Below are 23,915 nucleotides of genomic sequence, written 5' to 3' on the forward strand. Positions count from 1 at the left end.
TCATGACGACTGGATCTGAATTATGTTTTTGTATTTGGTGGTTTGTGTCCCAGCTGTCGATCAGCTGTGCGCAGCGTCTCCACTGCAGCCTGTGCGTCTCACCCCCCCCCCGCAGCAACTCTATATCCACCAGTTAAAGGAAATACAACTAATGTGTTGTGTTATATCAGCTGTACAATTTACCACATATAGTGTTCTTAGCTTCCATACCTCCTGTGTTTTAAGAGCGACTTATCAAGTCTTGGCAAACGGCATAAAACACGATTAAACATGATAGTATATAAAACCATGCTCGGATCTACAACCTATAGAAATGCAACACGGCGTCAGTTTAAAGTAATGCTGTCCTCCTGCTTACCGCATCATTTATGAGAAAACATTTCATAACATTAACACAACATATTCGAGGTGGTTTTCAATAACATATCCGTATTTATTTATTTCTCCAAGTTATGTTTTTGTGTGCACTGAGGAGTCGCAAACAAGCGTTTGTTTAATCATTTTAAGATTGGCTTTAATCAATGTTTGAAAATGAATTCTTCATATATGATAAATGAGAGGTAACATTTTGTTTATGGTATTATTTCCACATATTTCTCTCCATTCTTCCTTCCGCCAACGGTGTCGCAGTTTCTCGTCTCTCCCGTTTTTGTGCTTAGTGCGTACGCATGGGTTAGAGTTTGCATGAGGACCGCACGTTTTCCCGTCAAGTTAGTATTTTATAAATCGCAAACATTGCGTAGAAACTGGCGTACGCCATCTTTTGAGCGTATACCTTTATAACTGAGGCCCCTGGTGTTGTTGGCAATATTAGATTGGCTTTAAAGCAAGCTAGCAAGCAAAAACAGTTTTGTTAAAAATCTTGTTCCTACATTTTTTTCTAAACATAAGAAACTTCATAAAGATGAATTGTACACAGGGAACAAGCAGCTGGGCTGTAATCCAGTCGTGCGTCTGATAGTTTTAGCATTATTGTTCTCCAACTTTTCCGTAATTGCCTCTCTGTGTTTGAGTCGTGTTTCTGAGCCGCCGCCGCCGCCTCATTGTTTTAAGCTTACTTTGTGTTTAATTACAGTCATTTGTGTGGGGTGTCAGCATTAGCGCTTTGCAGTGTCGGATGCTAATAACACGCTTTGGTGAGGCTGAGCACCGCTGCTACCGTGAAGTATTTTGTACAGTCTCCCACACAGATGTTAGCCTTCTTTTGTGTTCAGTATGTGTGTAACAGAGAGTTTTAGTATACACATGAGCGCTCTTAGAAGTACTAATGCTAATCTCAGTAAAGAGGATATTATTGGGCACACATGTTCTATCTTTAACTCTGCCATTTTTATTTCAATTAACTAATTAATTAAAGGGGCCTATTATGCTAATTTTCAGGTTCTTATTTGTATTTTATGCCTATACAGGGACATGTTTTCATGTCTTAATGTTCAAAAAGCTCTTTATTTTTCTCATACTGCCTGTGCTGCAGAGCCTCTTTTCACCCTCTGTCTGAAACCAGAGCCCAGTCTGCACGCACAATGTGTTGGAGCACTAGCCAATAGAAGGGCGAGTGCGAGGGGAGTGTGTGGGAAAGAAACTTATAACACACACACTACAGGAATGTAAAACCCGAAACAGCATAATAGGGTCCCTTTAAATATTCCAATTGATATTCTTGCAGGTATTATCAATCAGAACAAATACAAAAAAAGGAAGAAAAAACTCTAGTTGCTACATGTCCTATCTAAAAACCTACATATGTATCTGAAATCTATAATTGAAACAAACCACTCCATTGAATTATCATGCATTATACTGTATATCCAAGATGGTAATAGAAGGAAGATTATTATACAGTGTATTTTTCCTCTGTAATTACAGCCATAGTTGTCCAGGTGAAAGCTTTGTGCTATTTCTGTTAAGCCTTTTGTTGTGGAAATAACTGCTGCCTGCTTCGCATCGTGCAAGCCTCATCAGCTCTCTGGGTTATTGGCAGCGGACACACACCGAGACACATGAACACACACACCGAGATACATGAACACACACACACCGAGATACATGAACACACACACCGAGATACATGAACACACACACCGAGATACATGAACACACACACACCGAGATACATGAACACACACACCGAGATACATGAACACACACACACCGAGATACATGAACACACACACCGAGATACATGAACACACACACCGAGATACATGAACACACACACCTTGATACATGAACACACACACCGAGATACATGAACACACACACCGAGATACATGAACACACACACCGAGACACATGAACACACACACAGCGAGATACATGAACACACACACCGAGATACATGAACACACACACACCGAGATACATGAACACACACACCGAGATACATGAACACACACACACCGAGATACATGAACACACACATGCAGGCACGTCAGCAGTGGCAGAATGGACGTCTGTCTTACTGAACAATTTCAATCACGTTCATATTTCAATTATTATTTTAGAGTTTGTTAATGAGCTGCACTTCACTGGGATTTCACCCGATATAAGTGCAAAAGCAAACGTGTGTATGGCACGATGCCTGTGCGTTTGTGTGTGCATAGGTGCGTGTGTAATTCTCCTCCCCTCAACAACCTTTTCAGGCTCATTAAAACTGTTTCTCACTTTGTGTTTTAAACAATTTTCTGTTTCAGCGATCCTGTTTGCATCTGTGTGCGTGTGTATGCGTGCAGGGGGTGGTTGAAAGAGGTGAATTAGTTTTTGCGTATACGTCTCCATCCCATTCACTTTGAGTTAGCCAGTTGTTTTTCCATTAGCAGCAGGCTCATTTATCTCTTGTGATTGTAAATGCATACATGTGTGACAGTAAAATCTGCTGCAATCTGCACGGTGATGTGTGTGTGTGTGTGTGTGTGTGTGTGTGTGTGTGTGTGTGTGTGTGTGTGTGTGTGTGTGTGTGTGTGTGTGTGTGTGTGTGTGTGTGTGTGTGTGTGTGTGTGGCCTAGCATTACTATACTTGTGGGGACCTAAATCTGTTTACACAGTCACGTGTGGGGACTGGTTTCCCTGGCTCATTTTCGGGTGAAGACTTGGTTAGGTTTAGGATTAGGGTAAGGTTAAGGCTTAGGGTAAGGCATGTGTTGGTTATGGTTAAGGTTAGGATAAGTCTCCAGGAAATGCATGTAAGTCAATGTAATGTCCCCTGAAGTGATGTATACATGGTGTGTGTGTGTGGCCTGGGGGTTGTTTCCAATAATGCAAGTTTATAAGTGACTACTCAAAATGTGGCATCTTTTAGACTGAGCATTGACAGGAAAAGAGAAATGTGTGTGAGTGTTAAGAAAGTTCAAGGTGTGTGTGTGGGGTCTACATACGTATGAAAATGCACTACGAATATGTTATATGTTATGCCTGCAAATGAGCGTGCCTCTATTTCTGTACATGTATGTGACGGCAGCTCGGTGCAAACACACTCATAAACACGCGGCATGGCCTGGCCAGCTGGGTCTGGATGTTAATGTGCAGTTGAGCTGTGAGTGTGTGTGTGTGAGTGTGTGTGTGAGCTCAGTCAGACGCACTGCATCGCCCTGGCTCTCCATATGGGACCCTCTTGCTGCGCTGCACACCCCGGCCGCTGCAGGCTACAGGGTTTTTTTTTCAAACTGGATTTCTGCTCCATCTTAGTTGTTTCACTGTAATCTCTTTCAAATGACAGCAAAGTCTGAAACAGTAGTCATTGCTACCACTCAAAGTGTAGTATGTTATTACTTGAAATATTACATTTGAGGTATTGGCTATATGTTGTGTGTTGTAGTTTATTTCTACACATTCAGAAACAATTACTTAATTGAAGCGATTTAAGACATTCACTTTTGTCTTTGCTTTTTTTTATTATCTTGTCATCCTCCCTCAAACCCACTATCTTATTTTCCACCTTCCCACAATGCACAGCAAAGAAAGAGGTGGATTAAAGAGATCAACTAATAAATAAAAGAAAATGATATAATAGAATTGATTCTATCTGAAGTAGGGGTGTAACGGTTCACAGAAGTCACGGTTCGGTTCATACCTCGGTTTGGGGGTCACGGTTCGGTACGGGTTCAGTACAACAAGGAAAAGCAAAAAAAAGTCCCAAATGCATAATTTTTTTGCTGTTATTTATTTTTAACAGTAGTGCAAGTTTTGGTATGAAAATAAGGAACTCTAACATTTGGAATCATTAACTGTATTACACAGTTAAAAACAAACCACAAACAGTAACACACACTCAGATGGCCATATTATTTATATTGGCTGATGTCAAACAAAAAGGTTAAATAAGCTGTACAACTAAAAAGAATGTCTTGAAAATATTAAAATAAATAATAAGAAAGTGTTTCAATCACAATTAATAAAAGGCAATACAGAACTGTATAACATCTCCTGATGTCAACATATAAAATAAATACAATGATAAATATAAAACAAAATAAAATCTGTACCTTTAGGAGCAATGTCTAACATGTGTAATTAACGTGTGAGTGTGTGAGGCCATTATGCCTAAATAAAGGTACTCAAGCTATTTTCATTTCATTTCAAACCTTTATTTATACAGATAAATCCCATTGAGATCATTGATCTCTTTTTCAAGGGAGACCTGCTCAAGTAGTTCCACATGAAACATAACAACATAAATAGAACAACAAAAGGACATCATACAGCATGATTTACATAATTATCCACATAAACAGGTACCAATAGCTTCCGATTGACTAGCATCCAACCGAGCTTTAAAAACATTTAGTGGCACCAGATTGTTCAGTTTCCATTTCATTTGCAGACTATTCCAAGACAGAGGAGCTGCACATCTAAAAGCTGTCTTCCCTAAGACAGTCCTAGCAGTTGGCACATTTAATAAAACCACAGCATTCGATCTCAGGCAGTAGCCACTTACAATTCGCCGTGAGATCAGGGAGCAGATATAGGATGGAAGTTTCCCTAACATGGCTTTGTAAATAAAAATGTACCAGTGACTGAGCCTCCGTACAGTTAGTGAAAGCAAACCAGCCCTTGCATACAGGGTACAGTGATGGGTTAATGCTTTACAGTTTGTCACAAATCTCAGTGCGCTGTGATACGCAGCATCTAACTTGACCAGGCAATTGGCAGATGCATTCATATCAGTGACGTGCGGTGAGGTTCATGGCTGGTGAGGCACTGACTCTTTCAGAGTCAGATTTACAAATATTATATTTTGACCTTAATCGAAATGTTCGGTTATTTTCAAAAGCTTTTTTAGTCTGATGCTTCGATTCATTTTAAACAGACTGTTCAACAAAAGGATACCCAAAATCTAAATATTGGATTGTTCTTTCTTAGTAAGATCCCATGTTCATTACAATTGTGGTCTTACCTTGACTTGAAGATGAAGTCCATGCTATCCTTCTGGACAACAATCTCCATTACATTTTTGTAAAAGTCCTCCTTATCTTCCTCTAGTTTCAAAAGTCTAGCTTGTTGTTTGCGTCTGCGTAGAATAACAGTAGCAACAAGAACCTGTGGGCTCACGTGCGCCCCCTTCAGTGCGGCAGAGGTTATGGCTGCCTCTCCTGGTGCTTTTTTCATTGATGAGACCAGCGGGCCTAAATATCATATATACGTGAAATAAGTTATTTAGAGACTATGGATGGCGAGGATAAATGTAATAAAGGGATCTACAAACATTACATTGGTGACATACAGTAAGATGGTGCAGGCATACGCGTACCCCCTGATCCCACCGGAAGCGTCTGCGCTGCGGCTGCGCCGCGCTGCGACCTCCTCCTGCGTCATAACCCACCAGGCGCGTTTCAAAACGTTGCGGAAGCGGAGCGTCGTGTGTGCAGTTGTTGGATGAACGTTCCACTTCCTGCCTGCGCCGCGCTGCGCCGCGTCAAAAATAGGATTCATCCTATATTTTAGAAATTCCTTGCGGCAAGGAGCTTCTGGGACGCTTCGAGCCGCGGCGCAGCGCGGCGCAGCGGGTCTGGTGGAATACCCGTTGACTAGAGTGGCCGCGATCGCTAAAAACGCCGCAGCGCAACGCAGCGCAGACGCTCCTGGTGGGATTAGGGGGTTACCCCCAAAACACACCAGGAGCGTCTGCGAGTTTACCTTACGGCCGCGCCGCGGCGGTCGTAAGGATCGCGGCCACTCTAGTCAATGGGTGCTATTACACCACAAGCGCCGCGTTACGGCTCAGACGCGTCCCAGAAGCGGCTCGGCGCAGCGCTTCTCTAAAATTAGGATTAATTCTATTTTTGCCGCGGCGCAGCCGTAAGGTAAACTCCTCCCCCCGTCCCCCGTAGTCTTTCAAGTAGGAGAATACATGCCAGCGTTCTCCTCCGGTTTACAGGCACTGTAAATTATATATATATAGAATAATTATGATGATGAATGCATATTTTTTTACCACTAAAATACAGCAACACATCTTTGATTCATGTCGTTTATAACTGGAATATTACAATTATTATTAACTGTGTCTGTAGTCTACAACACAACAAAATAGGAAATAACAACAATAAACACAATTTAAACAGACACAAACATAAACCATTTAACTACGTATAGCCTACTTACTTGTAGAAGTACAAATGTCCAGGAAATATTCCAAAATCAACAACAACTGCGAGGCTGCACACACGACGCTCCGCTTCCGCAACGTTTTGAAACGCGTCTGGTGTGTGTTGTCGCAGGAGGAGGTCGCAGCGTGGCGCAGCCGCAACGTAACGTGGCGCAGACGCTCCTGGTGTGTTTTAGGGGTTAGGGTCCGCTTTCCAGCCAGTTTCTGTGGGGTGACGCATCTGAGGTGAGGCAGAGCTCATCTGTGCCTCACCTCACCACACAGTAACTGGCTTGAGTGCGCTCACAAAATAAGTGCCCGCGCTACATTAGTGCCCGCGTTCCAGCCAGTTACTGTGGGTTTACGTGAGGCAGAGCTCGTCCCTGCCTCACTCCTCATCGCTCCCATGTAGTTGTAGCGGAGCTCGGCCAATTTGCTGATTTTGACTATACAAAGCGATTGGAATCATACAGAAATCACACTTACAACACAGATCAGTGGAGACATTTTATTATTATTACTATTTAGTTTTTCTTTAGTTGTTTTTCTGTTAGTTCCCATCGGCGAAAAGACGTGGGTTTGCTATCCTGGCTCCAAGATGGTGGAATGAGCTCCCCATTGACATCAGGACGGCAGATAGCTTGCACATCTTCCGGCGCAAACTGAAAACTCATCTCTTTCGACTCCACTTCGAGCGTTAGAACGATTAACGAAGCACTTTTATACCAATAAAGGACTGGATTACCTAAAGCCAGTTGAGTAGCACTTGAAATGTTTGGCTCTATGAAACCTGATATACTTATATGATTCTGTTTTCTTCAAGGTTGTGTCTTCCTGGTCGAATGTACTTATTGTAAGTCGCTTTGGACAAAAGCGTCAGCTAAATGCAATGTAATGTAATGTTACATTGGAGTATGACAGGTGAGGCTCTGCCTCCACGTCGCTGATTCATATACATCAAATCACCATAGTCTAGCACAGGTAAAAAGGTCACAGTGACTAGCCTTTTCCTGGCCTCAAGCGAGAAACAGGACTTGTTCCTGTAGAATAAACCTAGCCTAACCCTCAGCTTTTTAAGCAGGTTATTGATATGAAGTTTAAAAGTGAGACTATACTCTATTTTCAAGACTTTATCTACGTTGTCAGTAGTGAGGGCAGATCTGTTGGCGGTAACTATGTCACCTGCCGTCGAGAAAACCCTCTCGCTGGGGACTGAGACTGACTCGGATGTGATTGAGCATGTTTGACGTGTTACCACTAGCATACCGCACCGCTGTCGAACAACGCCGACACACCGTCCTCGTCCGATCCACAACTCGCACCCCATCATTGTTGTAGTCCACAGGGAACCCAAAATGTTCCCACACACCTGATTTAAAAGAAGCAGGTGGGTCTTCTAGCTCCTGTGTGTTGTGTGTGAACTCGCCATAGCTACTAACTGTTCTTCTTCATGTATTGTGTTCGTTTTGTTGTGTTTTGGTCTTGTTCTTCATTTGTTATTTACGGGCGGCTGGCTTTTAGGCGCAATACCGCCCCCTGGATTATATATAGTGTAATACTGCCCTGAGTGACAGACTTTTTTCCCACTCGTAAAAAAAGGCGTATTCGCCGTGTGACTGCATGTGCCGAACCGTGACGTCCGAACCGTGACGGTACGGGACGAATACGGATACCGTTACACCCCTAATCTGAAGCTATGAAAATAAATATAATTCAAAATGATATATGATAATAATTGAACGTTTGCAATGTCTTTAATCAGGAGGACATGATATATTACATTTAACCATTAACACATAAATAAATAAGAATATCTTCAACTCAGCCAAACGAACAATTATAAATCCCTGCTTCTTTGTGACGTTCCACTGTCCCTAAATGTCTTTGCATTCAATGTGTAGGTTTTGAAACACATGAAATAAATTGAAAGTAATAAAGGAAATCAAGCTTAATTTGCTGACAGGTATGTGTGTGTGTGTGTCTGTCTTCTTACAGGATGAACGAGGAGCAGATTGCTACAGTGTGTCTGTCGGTGCTGAGGGCTCTGTCCTACCTACACACACAGGGCGTCATCCACCGAGACATCAAGAGCGACTCCATTCTCCTGACCAGCGATGGCAGAGTAAGTGCACATGATGAGTTTATTCATTTGTGGTCATTAACATGACTCCCTTTGGGGGGCTAATAAACCCTGGAGATGCCCCTTTTAAACTGGGATCTTACCCAGGTATTGAAAACTGTTACCCTCGTTCTTCTCACCGGTGATTTCACACACACTCCCTGACCTTCTCCATGGGTTCCACTACTGCCACTTGTCAACAGTCAGTGCCAGCAACTCATCATCATAAATTACAACACGTGGCCCTGTAATTAAATCCTGCCTAATGCGTCCTAACGAGCTGATAAGACATGATTAATTGAAGGCTAATTAAGCACTAATACAGGAGATTAGTGTCTTATATGAACGCGCTTCATCACAATGGGTCAGTGCTCTTCCTGACATCAAACACAGAGGTTCTGAACTCATGTAATCTACACAACTACAAGCTGAAGAGGGGAACCTGAAGGCAGCACTGTTTGTGTGTTTTTTGCAGATCAAGCTATCAGACTTCGGCTTTTGTGCCCAAGTTTCCAAAGAGGTGCCCAAGAGGAAGTCCCTGGTGGGCACGCCCTACTGGATGGCCCCCGAGGTCATCTCTAGACTGCCTTACGGGACTGAGGTGAGGATTACACACACAAAGATTTACATTGAGATGTATGATGCTGTATGTGCTAGCTCCAGTCCAGAGAATGAAGGATTTTGTGTGTGTATCCAGGTGGACATCTGGTCTTTAGGCATCATGGTTATCGAGATGGTGGACGGAGAGCCCCCCTACTTTAACGAACCCCCTCTGCAGGCCATGAGGAGGATACGAGACAACCTGCCCCCCCGGCTAAAAGAGTCCCACAAGGTAAGAAAGACTTCACAGCAAATTTGTTGGACAGTAAGCACAGGGAAAGGACATTCTAAAGGAAAACATGCAAGACATAATTAATGGATCCTTCCAGAAAGAAGTATATGATTGCTCTCAATGACCAACAATCAGAATACATTTATTCGTCCCACAGAGGGGACATTTACATTTGTTACAGCAGAAAAGACAGCTTAATGTTAACTAAGAAGCATGCATAAAAAAAATATTAAAGATAAAGAAAAGAAAAACATTACACAATTTACAAAATACACATCCTGTAACAGTTCTGAAGATCTAGCAGCCAGATATATTTTACACAGTTATTAACGGCATATATATATTGCACATATTGCCCATTGTATTTATCAACAAGGGGTGTTATAGTCTGTGTTGTTGTGTGTGGGGGGGTCTACTAGGGGCCATAGTGGTTATATATATTCATGTTGATCACCATGTTGGACAGAGACACAAACTTATAAATAAAAACCTTCACCATATTTTATAATACATTTATCTTGGATCTTCCTTCCTGGCTGCATTTCTGGTCATTTCGGATGCGGGATACACTACACTGAAATATTTAGTGATTTGTGTCCTGACTTTTTGTAGAAGGTCATGCTACAAAGGACCTACTTTATTATTGGATACTTACTAGTTTTCTTCTGTGTTTAGGTTTTCTCTTATGTAGAAGGCCTGGTACCGTTTCACTCTTTGTGTGTGAACCAGAAATAACAGCCAGTGTCAGTAAATCTTTGCCCCTCTGATTAGTATGCTGTTTGGCAGGGTGTCTTTAAACCAGACAAAGAGTTTACAGCCATGCTTTCAGCTCTCTGAGGCTGCCATTCAAACAAGCAGTGCTTTGAATTAAGGCTATGTCAGCATGCTTACAATGACAATTATAACACCCTGATGACATTTTAGCAAACATTGCAATATAGAAAGGTGCAATATACAAATCGTAGGAGGTGTAATAGGCAGAACATTATGGAATCTGGTGCTGACGAGAAGTCATGATCATTCCAATATTGTAAATAATATAGTAATTGTAATACCAGCCAAAATAATAGCAATTACATATTTGTCTAAACCATTCAGCCTTATCATATAAACCAGGGATTTCAAACTCACTTTCATCACGGGCCACATCAGCATTATGGCTGCACTCAAAGGGCCGGTTGTAACTTTAAGACTATATAAATATACATATATAAATATTTAATATATATACAATTATATATTATATTACATTATTGCCTCTGCTTTGGATTATTATTATTGGATAGGGTAATAACTTCATAATTAACTACGTCTGAAAGCAGAAATCCAGGGCGAAGAATTGCAAATAACTGCAAGTCTCTTTTGTGGCATGTCACAAAATGAGATGCATTGTGGGAAATGTAGTTTATGGGCAACATGCTTCTGTAAAGCGGGCCACACAAAATGAAGTTACGGGCAGGATTTGTCCCGCGGGCCTTGAGTTTGACACCCCTGATGTAAACCATGATTCAAATAGCCGGTTCTTAATCTAATTAGTTTCTTGTGTAATAAACCTCCCTTTACAATCAAAGCCAAATTCAGGACTAGATTACACCCTCTATTGTGTCCTCAGGTGTCCTCGGTGCTGCGCTCCTTCCTGGACCTGATGCTGGTGCGGGAGCCTTCGCAGAGAGCCACGGCCCAGGAGCTCCTCCAGCACCCCTTCCTCAAGATGTCCGGACCCCCTTCCTGCATCGTGCCCCTCATGAGACACTATCGCCACCGCTGAACTGCTGCTGGCCCCAAAACCTGCCCTATTCTACACTAAAAAACACACACATACACACACTAGCAGGGTGGCACTCACCCAGCTATCCACCCCCAGCGCTCGGTGGCGCGTCACTAACACTCACACCTGTTACCGTGAAGTAGATTAGCTAGAGGAATATTTGAGAAATTACATTTAAAAACAGACAATGGAGAAAAGAAGTCTTGTTGAAACTGAACTGGAGTAGAAGAGTAACTCGCTGGACGTCCAGTAGACACGTGTGGGCTCACTCGCCCTGCTGCAGTCTTCTCTCTTCCTTCACTTTGAAGTCTGCAGCTCCATGTAGAGTTGTAGAAGCCATCAGCAAGAGCTTCAGAGGGCTGTGCTGATCTGCTGACGTAGTGGAGGTCTCCGCTCCAGACCAGAGCAGTGGAGGGCAGAACAATCATCTGTGCCAGAGTGGGCTCTGACTGGTAATGACTGTTGTACGGCTGCTGCTCAAACAGAGACCACCTCTCTCGTATCGCTCCTCATACACTAACAGTGAAAATGTATTTTAGAGAAACTTGTAAGTTTTTCTGTACAGTTTTGATAATTTGCAGTATTTTATCGTGTCGTAACCATTGTGATATGAGCAGTATTAAATAGAGTTTCTGCAGAGATCTTTCCTACTGTTTATAATCCAGTTTTTGCTTAAAGATATAAGAGAAACCCAAATAAACCCACCTTAACTGTTACTAAAAATACTAAATATATTTATTATCTTACATTTGTAGACAGAACTTCCATTAAATGTTGGAAAAAAGGGTAATGACAGAATTTTGTATGACGTTTTGAAGTATTTATTTATTATTGGAATTGAAGGTTTATTTTTTTGGTAGTGTGGCCTTTTTGTTTGTTTTGTTATGTTTCCTTGTTGGCTTTTTGATTTACATTTCTAAAAGTGCATCGCAGACAGTGCTGTCAGTTGTTATATCATCCAAGCAATACCCCAAATTTATTTATGAACCATGATGCCCTGTATTTATGATACTGTAATTACGCCATGCATTTAAATGTAGCACAGATGGAGTGGATTTGACAAAAAAAAGAAGATTTACTCCACGCAGACCTGTTTTCTTTTATATTAGGAGTCTCATCCTGTTTCTGTAAATGCTAAGAGGCGCCCATCCAAGACGCCCGCCTCCCGCGCAGATTTTCGGATGCTGATAAAAGGTCTCGTTTTCTACTCACATCCTCACTGTCATCATCTCACTCCTTATCCCACCTCAGTCAGACACACTACTCGCTATCACTGGAACTGTGCTGCCATTCTCATCTCTGGTCAGGAGAACAGTGTAATCCTCCTCCCGCATCGTTTTTACCCATCATTCACTGTGATATGTAAATATGACTGTGTATACGTGTGTGTGTGTGTGTGTATCTCTGTATGTATGTCAAAGAGCAAAAGAGGTAGAGCGTGTTTATCTCTGTACAACATCTGAAAGTGTGTGCGTGTGTGTGCTGCTGGCTAATCCTTGACAAAGTGTCAGGACTTGAATGAGTAACACTTATCTGTGGTGTTGGCTTGTACAGTGATATTGCATGTTTGTTATCAGTGAAGCTGGTTTCAATTAAAAAAAACGCCCATAAAAACATTGAGATGTGTTGCATGGATTTTTCCTTCATTACCCTCTACAGTCTCCTCTTCTTCTCTGTATCTCATACCAAGCAGAGATTTTTTTTTTTACAGTCAGATTATTCAAGGGAGTTCCTCTCAGTCATCAACAGTTTATTTTCTCTTTGTTGTTTGGGTCTTCCATATTCTCTTAACTCAACAGTTCTCATTTCCAACGATTTCACCCTAACTTCACCTCCTAACAGAAGGCAGGAAGACACATCCATGGATCGCCGTTGCCATAATATATGAGGTTATTTCTCTTTCTTTCCTCTAAGCCATTTCCCCCTGAAACACTGTAATGGGATATTGATTTAACTTGGACAGAGAATGGAGCTTCTTTCTCAGAGAAAGATACCTCTGCTGACAGGCCCAGTAAATAAAGCACAAGTACCTGAGGCCAGTGGGACTGCAGGGCATCAAACTCATGACTGTAGAGCCACTGAGTTACTATTAAGGTCAATAGTATACATCCACATATCAAAAGACCACACTCAACTGCTCAACACAGAACCAGCATCACTTTATTGGTATAGGAGACTCGAGATTATCAATTGTTACCTAAAAAGGTTTGTTGGCAATCTTGCACAAGCTTAAAATTGCCAGCATTGTTGTTTTTAAATTATTTTCACAGCAGACATGTTGACACCTTACTAAAGTAAAAGCACACTTGATCAATGAATAGCTTAATTCAAGGCCAAAGCTACCATTTATAACAGTAAGGTCATTTATTTTAACAACCTGAGGTGTTTTGTGAGAGGCAGTGTAACTTTTATAGGCAAAACTAACACTAATAGCCTACATCTGAATACAATTAAGAGATTTAGTATATTGTTGAAAGTTATATTGTTGGCAAGTCTTTTGGATGTTGACATTATATAGGCTAGGCAATGTCAAATAAATAAAACTGAACAAATAAATAAAAAGTATAACATTTGTATACTGTAGGTAAAGACGTAAGTTACCGTAACACTTGAATGCAGCAGAGCCGTCATTAATGATGTGTGTTCCCTTTCATGTCAAGTATGACATATTTTAAACACTTTTCACGACGAGTATCATGATAGACAGTTAAAGGTCTAAATATGGATTGGTTTTTTTGAACACTTTGACATTGTTTGTCTATTTTAGCCCATTAAGCTAGTTAGCATATGGAAAACATCAATTTACCGACTATTCACCGGGTCAAGGACTAAGGTCATGTTCATGTTGCTGAGTTTTTAGAAGAAAGGATAAAGAAAAATTAAAAATGTTGTCCAGGCGGGAAGATATAAATGAAGCTCAACAACAGGTAAGTCTTCAGAATGAGACAGTAGGTTCATCTCAATGTCCCTCCTCGACTCCTCTCTCCCCCTCCTCCGGGACTTGACCCGGAAATCGATCAAGACACGCCATGTTGAAGGACGTCCCAATCGCTGAAATGCACACGGAGGAGTCAACGAGGAGGGGTGAGGGAGGAGGCTTCCAGAGGAGACGAAAGGGAGGATACACGAGAGCAGACTCGCGCATCAGAGCTCCGCCCCCAGCTGCACAGCCTCTGCTCACTGCAGCTGATCTTACCGAGGATCAGAGTCAGTAAATGTTTAAAGTGCTTCATTAAGAGTAAAATATATTACATCTCCTGTTAAGCCCCAATGACCCCACCGGCGGGGCTTTTTTTCTTTGCTTTTTTTCACGACACTGTGTCTCAGGGCTTCTTAATATTTAAAAAACTATGAATGTGTCATACCAATACATCCTAACGGGAAGAAACTCAGCTAACTGACAATACGAACCATTTTTACCGAAACAAAACACAAGTCTCACAAGAAGGGTCTAAATGAGCCCTGAGCGAAAACATGCTAACGGACTTAGCACAGAACTCTAGGTATAAATCGATCGATATACTATATATATATATCAGATCTGCACAAACAAGCTTAGCTAACAAGCTGAGATTCCACGGATTCTAGAAATATAAGTATCATCACGGAGCGAGTAGAACTCGCAACAGGGGAAGCAAATACAGACAACACACGACGTAGCTTTAGGTAGCAAAACACGGAGATATGCTCGCCTTTTGCTGTTATTCTGATCAAAAGTTGTGTTCAATGGCATTAAAACGAGAAAAACACGGCTGAAGGTTAATCCATAGGTTAATTGAATGTGTCTGTCACTTTGAAAAAATTATGATAATCCATCATTTTATTTTTATGTCAAAAACGGAGTTTTCATATTAGCTGCTAATGATAGCTTCCAGAGTGTATGACAGCTTCCTGTTTTGGCTACGTGGCACTCTCACTCCTTATTTGGTAACGTGTGTGTATGTGGAACTTCCCCTCGATTCTATTGGCTCTAGGTTAAAAATAGATGTCAATCATCAAAATCGACCAAGGGGGGCCAGAGATGCACCCAAATGACCCCAGAAGTGGGTTTTTTGCTAAATCTCTCTAAAAAGGTCAACTTGCACTTGTTTTGCATCAATCTTGATACAGGGTACTTATTATATGTTATAGTTTGGATTCCTAAAGCTTTTATTCTCCGATCCCATCATTCAAGGGTGGTTTTCACTATAAGTAATGTTGTTTTTTTGGACGGACACTATCATTTACATTTTTTTACTATGTTCAATCTGAATTTACTTTAAAAATAAAAAAAGATCTATATTGACTCTGACTCTTCTACATCCAACTCACAGGTTTATCATTGCTTTGAGAAAAAAGAATATTAATTGTCCCCTTTTAGAAGTGAAGTCATGGTCATTTGTTCTGGGACTGTCATTTTCGAGCCTGAAACCTGGAAAACAGGCTCGGGGCTTAACAGGTACGAATGAGGAAATCATACTCTATAAAAACATTAAAGTGTGTGAAATATACTTACAAATTCAATAATAATGTTTTGATTATAAAATAATAACTTACAGTTCTTACTTGTGGTTTGTGATGCATGTTTGGTAGACCCACAACACGTCAGACATTTAGGATATATACAAATACGGGTAATAACTAATACATATTTTAGCGATTTGTGTCTCTCTTCTGTAGGACAAATTAAATAACAACATCCAATTATTATTATTGTTATGATTATAATTATAACTTAAAGGTGGGGTAGGTACGTTTCAGAAACCGGCTCGAGATACACTTTGTGTTATATTCCATGGAATGCTCTTAACATCCCAATAGCAATGAATATCTTAAGTGCTTTGACAAAAAATCCATTAAAAAAATGTCATCTGTGGAAGCCGTAATACTGTAAAAAGTACAACCAATTGGATTGGATTGCCGCCCTGTCTGTCAGCCTTCCATCTCGTGCACGCACAAATGTATCTCGTGCCCTCATTGGGCATACATTTGCATTACTCGCCAGCAACAGGCGGCCACTTTCACCAGTCTGCTGACGTCACGTGCGCGTTCATGTGTGTTGGAGGAGGTGCTCTGTAAGGAAGTCTGAAGGAAGGGGCGGATTCTTTTCGGCTGTGTACTTTCAAATGTTAGTGCACTCGAGCCGGTTTCTGAAACTTACCTACCCCACCTTTAAATGAAATGTTATACCTGGAAAAACAAATACAGGACCAAAAATAATACATAGAAAACTATAATAAAAGAGATGAATGGAAGAGATGGACGAAATCATTTCAATGTGAAACTAAATCCCAGGTTTGAAGGGATTTATGTGGAGGGAAGTCCAGTGACAGGTGATAAAACTGTGCGCAAGCCAGAAGTAAAGGGTGTTGTTTATGGTGACGCTGGAGTGAACGAGGACATCCCAATTAATACCTGAGGACTCCTCTGTCCTCACGTCTCTCGCTCGCGTCTTACGGAGGCGGAGCTAAGACGCAAGGAAGGGACGCGAGTGAGGGAAAGGAGGAGGTGAAATATTCAATGGAGATGAGCCTACTGTATTTCCTGTTTGTACTTTTGGCTAACGTACTTGGTACTTGGCATACCCTATATAGCTTCCCTCTGTGCTGCCTTTGCCCATCAGAACTAGCCTGCTGACAACTGTGTTTCTGACTGTTTTAGGCCCAGTTATAATGTGTTGGGTTTATGAGCTGTTTCATTACACATTTTGGTCCAGGTTGTTGACAGCTGGCCTAAACTTATTTCCCCTGTTGCCTTAACCATGGCCACCATTGTTCGTAATTGCCATATCCACCTCAGCCGTGAATAATTAATTCTGTTCAGGTCAGCTGCATTTGTAATTTCTCTGGTCTTTCTGGATGTATTAACATTTAATTATTTGGTGGTTTTATGATACGGTCAAAACGATAGTTGATGTGCTTTTCTATACACCTGTAGATACAGTATCATGAGAAGTTCTCCTTTGTTTGGTTGTAATGTGGCCTTTGGGGCCTTCCATCAGAAATCAATCACTTTGAACTCACCCACCTATGATTTGATTTGATTATGTTGTTCCCCGTACATGTTTATCTATACAAAAGAGTGTTATAACATAGTTTGAATTCTCAAGAAATCAAGAAATAAGAGAAAAACATAGTTTGATTAACCAGAAGTACCAACCATCCAGGAGCAGCCCTCAAAGTTAACCCTTATCCGATGATCACCCTCCTTTAACATTTCACTATGAACCAAGAGTAAAATGCTTTTGTTTGTGTAAACTAGAGTGTAATAACAGTGATTTTGGTGAGACCACCCAGGCCAAAGTTACAGAGGGTGAAATCCAGTAGGCATAACACTAGCATACTATAATATGTGTTTTTTATCTGATCATTTGGACATATGTTTTTTTTAATGATATTTTTTCATCATACGGTACTATTTTATATTTTTGGACACTGTCCTATGTTGGTTTTTCTGTTATTTGCCACATACTGTAATTTCTCATGATATTTTTGATATACTATACTATGTCGTTTCTTGAAACATACTAGCCTACTCTATGTCGTTTTATTAAAAATATTTTGGGCATACTATACCATGTAATTTGTATGATATTTTCGACATACTATACTAAGTATTTTTGATATACTATCCTATGCAGTTTTTTAAAATTATATTTTCAAAATACTATAATATGATACTTACTCCCTTAATGTATATTAAAATATATATTATATAATACTATACTATTCTGACTTTGTCTTTCTGGCATAGCTTTTTTGTAAACAAACATGTAGTATAGAATGACTTCCTAAAATATTCTATGATTTACTATCGTTTGACTTTCTTACATTTATACGACGTATACCTTCCCATGATGTTTTCATGATACTTTTATGACATACTAGCCTGTGACTTTTTTAAGACACACTATACATTGATTCTTGTTATTGATTGATTTCCTAACGAAAAGACAATTTCTGCTATATCATTTCTGTGTGAGTGAAAAACTGGAAGAAGGTCTTTGACTTTACTGACTTGACTGAGGGTGATGTGTGACGACGGCTATACTTCTGAAACAAACAGGTGTAGCTGACAGAAATGCTCTGATCAATTACACTTAATCATATCACATTACCTACAAAAGTCCAGTATCAGATGACAAAATCGATGCCTCATTTCTACTGCATCTTCTTTGACGGGAGTATCCACCAGCTTTTTCAAGCAGCTGTGTTCTATTAAAACTCTGTAGTCTTGATAGATTGTTTTCCAACAACAAATAAAATGGTGTTACACTTGAAAGATGGAAGAGATTGTGCTAATGTGATAGATAACAGTAATACATTCACATGTTTGTAGAGATGATTCCATTTATTTCAATGAACAGAAGAATACTGCACAAGATTGCATCAGCAGAGGTTTATGCATAGACTTTGATTCTGAAAAATATTATACACATATTACTTTTTTCTTTTTTTTTACAATAACCTCTCTTTTCATAAACACTTTCGTATAGCATTCTTTAAAATTCTCCACTATTTAGGACAGAATCTTTTCAGATGTTTTTTATATGTCTTCCCTTTTTTTGATATGTTCCATACATTAGTGTTGAGAAGTCAAACACATTGCAACTCTGAATGCCACTGTACTGCACACACACTACAAGGATTTCAAAACACTATGGCTGCATTCAAAAAGAACTAAAAGGAAATCTTGAAGAAAGACTAGCAAATACAGAACCACCAATAGGTCATGAATTATTTAGCAGCAGTTCCAGAGAGAGAACGAGAGGAAAAGACAACAGAGAGTTGGAAAATGACAGCTGAAGCTCTGGCCATTTCTGACATTTCTTTTAAAGAGAAATCAGATCAAAATATAATAACTGTCTCAGACAAACAACCACAGACCTGAACAGAAGTCAATTATATTTTCCGCATACATTCAGAAAATAATGTATGGTATACTTTCATTGAAATCTAATTACACAAGTACAGACTATGATTTGATGGCCTTAAGATTCAATTCTGCCAGGTAAATTAGGTTTTGGTGAGTTTACCCTGCAACTATATCCATGCTAGGCCCCAAGCTGTCCCATTAACTTGTGTCTTAGCTGTTCAAAAGTTCCAGTAGGCCTTCAGTACAGGCGACACACACTTCTCCGTCAGGGTTTCAGTCCATCGTGTTAGGCCGGGGACTTCAAAGAGACAAGTCTTTCATCATTAGCTTCGGAGAGAGCTGGCTACATGTTCTTGTACATGGAGCGATCTCTGGGCAGCACGGGCTGGACCGCTGTCAGCTTCAGGTGGAAGTGGTAGACCACGACTGTGATGACGATTATAAGGGCCAAAATGAAACTCAGAATGAGGGGGAGGGTCTCCTCCAGGCGCTCCCGCTGGTCAGTGATGCACTTGTAGGCTGCAGAAAGGGGAAACACAATTAGTATGCTGAGGGGACAGAACATTCGTGACAAGGGTCCCAGAGGGAGTGGGTACATTTATTCAGATTTCATATGTACCCCTTTTCAGGCTGGGTGATATTAAATATTGTTTTCTTTTTAATTGAATAATATTGGGATGATCATGTCATACTCACATTTTGTCTGAACAAGTCAAATAATAAAGAAAATATGATGTTATAATATTAATATTTAATAGATTTTATTATTTAATATAAATTGAAGCTGAAACTAGAGGATTTGGACTTAGATAATTAATTTATTGACAAAATGGCTGACGAGTCAATTAATCAAGAATGCCTTTCACTTATATATTTAATATAATGATTTTTAAATTAAATGACTAAGTAACCAAAGGAGTTGGAACGTTTTTGTTGCGCATGTAAAGAGTTTTGTCAGATGCATGGCATACCATCAGACGCACTTTATTGCATTAAACATCCGATGCGACGTGGCAGTGCATTATGAAAACACATTTCATGCAAACTCGTTAAAAAACAACCAGGCGTGCGCAAGTCAATGGCCAAACCCTGGCAGATTGTAGTGTGAACCACACACCCATCATGTTGCCCTTTCATAGGGTAAGTCAGGCAGCATCAGTATTGGTTGAAAGAGGTTTGACAACACAACGTGCAGTTGTGTTGTGCACTGACGCAATATTCACACAGATGCTTCTTCTCTCATTTCTCCTATTTAGATGTTGTGCTTAGTTTAAGGGCATGTTGGCATGCACGCATCTGTGTATGTCTGTAAAGGGGACAGCTAAACACAGCTGCGTGGTTTGAAGTTGAATGTGTTCCTCCCTGCGGACAGCAGTAATGCACACAAGGAGGGAGGCAGTGAAGCAAAGCACAGCCTAGTTTACAGCAGCTCAGAGCAAATGATTCTTCCAAGGTGATTGGTTTCAGAGGACAGCAAGGTCTATAAAAGCTGCACTGAGGTAAAGGATATGACTGCACTCATAAAGTCCTGAGGTCTCCCCACCCTTTATCTCTTTGTCTCTTTGCGTCTCCTTTGTCTCCCTTGCATTACCACCTTCTTTTTTTCTCTTGTCCCCCTGAAGCCATGCGCTCCTCAAACTGCAGCAATACCCACCAGAGAGAGAGATATGTGTTTCTCGTCTTCATCACAGTGTGTGCAGCGTTTCTCATAGAGATGCTGTGGTGTATATTCTTACCTTCGCTGAACATGAAGTCAGAGGCGATGTCGAAGGGCTGGATTTGGACGTCATACATAGAGACGGTGATGCCCTTCTGGTGGTCGCTTGAGATGAGGGTGAGGGTCTGCTGAGCTGCACACACATATGACTGCCCTGCGGGGGTCACCAGGGCCGACAGGTGGTGGGTGCTGGCTGTGTGCTTTCCCGCTGGAGAGAAAAGATGGGTCAAGAACTCAAGTGAATTAAGAACGAAGGCACTGTAATGTAAATGCACCTGTGGACGGTTTTAAAGTCTGTCATTTGCTTCCAGGTAGGGGCCTATGTGAAAATGATATCCCATAATTGTCCATGAATTAAAAAGAAGATAAAAACCAAACAGTTGGCAATGACATTTTTTAAATAAAATAATCAATTTTAATTGATTTAGAAAGTTGTGTAATAATACATGTACATGCGCTCGGCGGGGGACTCACGGTTGTACGCGTTGATGAAATGCGATGTCTCAGAGGAGTCATAGACGAACTGGACCTTGCTTATCTTCCAGACCTCAATGTCTTTCTCACGGAGCTCCTGTAACACACACACACACACACACACACACACACACACACACACACACACACACACACACACACACACACACACACACACACACACACACACACACACACACACACACACACACACACACACACACACACACACACACACACACACACACACACACACACACACACACACACACACACACACACACACACACACACACACACACACACACACACACACACACACACACACATGCGCGTGTCAAACTCGGCTTCCCCCCTGCATGAAGAGGCCGCGTTGGCTTTCAATCAGAAGAACAATCCATCATGACGAGGCTTTTCATTTATTTTATTTGACTTAATTCAGGAAACAGGCGATTCTTGCATCATGATTAATTTCCCAACCAAAATAGGACATCACATGTCTGAAAGCGTATATTATTTAGTGTGGGTTGGCGTTTTGCTATGTTTCCAGGAGATGCTTTCATTTGTTTTAAATTGCACAGCATCATTGTCGTTGACTCGCCCACCTTAGAGAAGTAGATGCGGAGGGTGTAGGCGTTGTTCTTCCAGGATATTTGGATCTCTGACTCCGTGCTCCCACATGTCCCCTCGATTTCTGCACCTCGGGGCAGAGTGAACGCCGCCTGCTCCGTGATCAGCTGCAACACACACAGAAAGCACGTGCAAAGAGTTGGGGACACATTACGGATTCATGTCGCTGGTTTTAAGCATTCCATTTTTACGCACGACTGAATAGTGTAACCCAATATGCAAAAAGCAGCAAATAATTAGTAGTTTTTATAAGCAGAAACAATAACAAGTCCAAATATATATAATGATAAGTTTGATATTTAAAACAATATTTTATTTTCTTGATGATGGGTTTGACGTGGTCAGCACAACTACACACTATACGAAAGCAGTTTCCCATTATAATTCTAACGTGCATTTTTCTTATAAGCGCAAAAAAACCCGCAATTGAAATAAACGGCAAAAATATTTTGCATGTAAAAAAATATGTTTACCTTTACGCACGACAAGCAAACCTTGTCATGTATTCAGCATACAGCAATATTTTACGCAAGATTGCTTGAAACAACCATTGCGTTTATTATTTTGACTAAATCATGCACATCCACATGTATTAATATTCTCGGGGGATTCCTTACGTCTATCCCATTGAGCGCGAGCACGTCATATGGCACGAGGAATCTCACGGCGAACTCCACCATCAGGCATGTCGTGCCGTTCTCCCGGACGGCGAAGATGGCTTTGTCCGGGTTGTTGGAGAGACCGGAAAGGTTCTCCCCTTCCTGCTCCGCCAGCACCACGGACAGCGCCAGCACACCTGGCAACAGAGCCGCACAGAATATTAAGAAGTCGCAGGTGGGGCTAATGTATGTCTGCGGGGTATCAGAAGGGGCACACACATCCCAACACATGCACAACCAGCAGATACAGCGGCATAATGGTCATATTTTAGATTCAGCTCACATCTTTAGATCACCACTGTTTCCTTATACGGCAAAGTCAGGTAAAAACCCCGGAGAGGGAAATCTGCAGTATCAGGGGAGCAACAGCACGCCACTGGCTGCAGTCTCAACAACGTCAGAAAGTGCTGAACACGTTGAACGACTTTTATATTCATTTAAGGAGGAAATAACATGTGAAATATTCCACACACATCGACTCTGTCATGCCTAAACACGCGCATAATGTGAATACGCATACACGTACACACACTCACTGCAGTGAAGAGTCACGACAGCTGCACACACACTAAACACACTCCCTTACCGAATACAGCGAGCAGCAGAAGCCGGGCGCTCTCCGTGGTGCTGAAATCGAGTCGTCCCATCGCTACCAGCTTTCCCAGCGCTGAAAAAAAGGGGCTAAACTACTGGGCAGCCCGTGCTGAACCCACGACAAGAAGAGAAAGAAAGACAGAGAGGGGAGGCGGGAGAGGAAGGAAGGAAAAGAGAGAGAGAGGGGGGGATGCCTCCACTCAGCACCCAGCAGTCACGCTCAGATCATCCTGAATGCAGCAAAAATTGTCTCCAGGTTGGACGTGAGATCCGGTTTGCTCTGCAGGAGCAGCCGGCTCTGAGGAGTTTTGGCCGGCCAAACAGAGTGCCTTCTCCAAGGTTGAAGGGGTTTAACCCAGTGACAGCTGCAGGACTGAGCCCCTTCTGCACATCATTAGCATCAGGATTAATGATCGTTCTTGAAGAAAAAGTTGGAAACCTGAATTACTCTCTTGTAAAGAAGGACTCGGCATGCAGTCTCGCTTATCCCCGCAATGCTGTAGTGTCCATCTCTGTGCAGCAGCTGTAGGTTGGGCTGAAATGATGTATGTCTAGAGGGTAATGCCGACAACACCCCCTCCCTCCTGCAAACTCCACTTCTGCAAGGTTGCAGCTGAGTTATGCTGCACAAATCTAATATGGAGACTTTAAATATTATAATGAATATATGTTATAAGTATTATTC

At 41.3% G+C, this 23,915-nt stretch overlaps 2 protein-coding genes across 4 annotated transcripts in view; one reads left to right on the plus strand and one right to left on the minus strand.

Annotated features, from left to right (window-relative positions):
- The window catches only part of pak7 (p21 protein (Cdc42/Rac)-activated kinase 7), an 84,753-nt gene extending 71,833 nt beyond the window's left edge, over positions 1-12,920 (plus strand). For all 3 annotated transcript variants that reach the window (XM_034228654.1, XM_034228655.1, XM_034228656.1), the window contains 4 exons: positions 8,579-8,705; positions 9,178-9,303; positions 9,400-9,534; positions 11,147-12,920. In XM_034228654.1, coding sequence (XP_034084545.1) covers positions 8,579-8,705; positions 9,178-9,303; positions 9,400-9,534; positions 11,147-11,302 — 544 coding nt within the window. In that variant the 3' untranslated portion in view covers positions 11,303-12,920. The remainder of the gene's footprint in view (positions 1-8,578; positions 8,706-9,177; positions 9,304-9,399; positions 9,535-11,146) is intronic.
- Positions 12,921-18,607: 5,687 nt separating this feature from the next.
- On the minus strand, positions 18,608-23,769 carry lamp5 (lysosomal associated membrane protein family member 5). The gene is made up of 6 exons (XM_034228701.1): positions 23,223-23,769; positions 22,595-22,773; positions 21,953-22,084; positions 21,348-21,444; positions 20,893-21,081; positions 18,608-19,675 (listed from the first exon to the last, which is right to left on the minus strand). Exons 1-6 carry the CDS (start codon positions 23,281-23,283, stop codon positions 19,500-19,502), a joined length of 834 nt encoding a protein of 277 aa, XP_034084592.1. The 5' UTR covers positions 23,284-23,769; the 3' UTR covers positions 18,608-19,499.
- Between the last annotated feature and the right edge of the window lie 146 nt (positions 23,770-23,915).

Source organism: Gymnodraco acuticeps, unplaced genomic scaffold (assembly GCF_902827175.1).
Source record: "Gymnodraco acuticeps unplaced genomic scaffold, fGymAcu1.1, whole genome shotgun sequence".
Classification (NCBI taxonomy): domain Eukaryota; kingdom Metazoa; phylum Chordata; class Actinopteri; order Perciformes; family Bathydraconidae; genus Gymnodraco; species Gymnodraco acuticeps.

Coding starts and splice junctions, on each gene's coding strand:
- lamp5 (XM_034228701.1), bottom strand. CDS start 23,283: ATGGGACGACTCGATTTCAGCACCACGGAGAGCGCCCGGCTTCTGCTG. Junction 22,774..23,222: donor TCTGCTGCTCGCTGTATTCG/GTAAGGGAGTGT, acceptor CTCTGTTGCCAG/GTGTGCTGGCGCTGTCCGTG. Junction 21,445..21,952: donor TCCGCATCTACTTCTCTAAG/GTGGGCGAGTCA, acceptor TGTGTGTTACAG/GAGCTCCGTGAGAAAGACAT.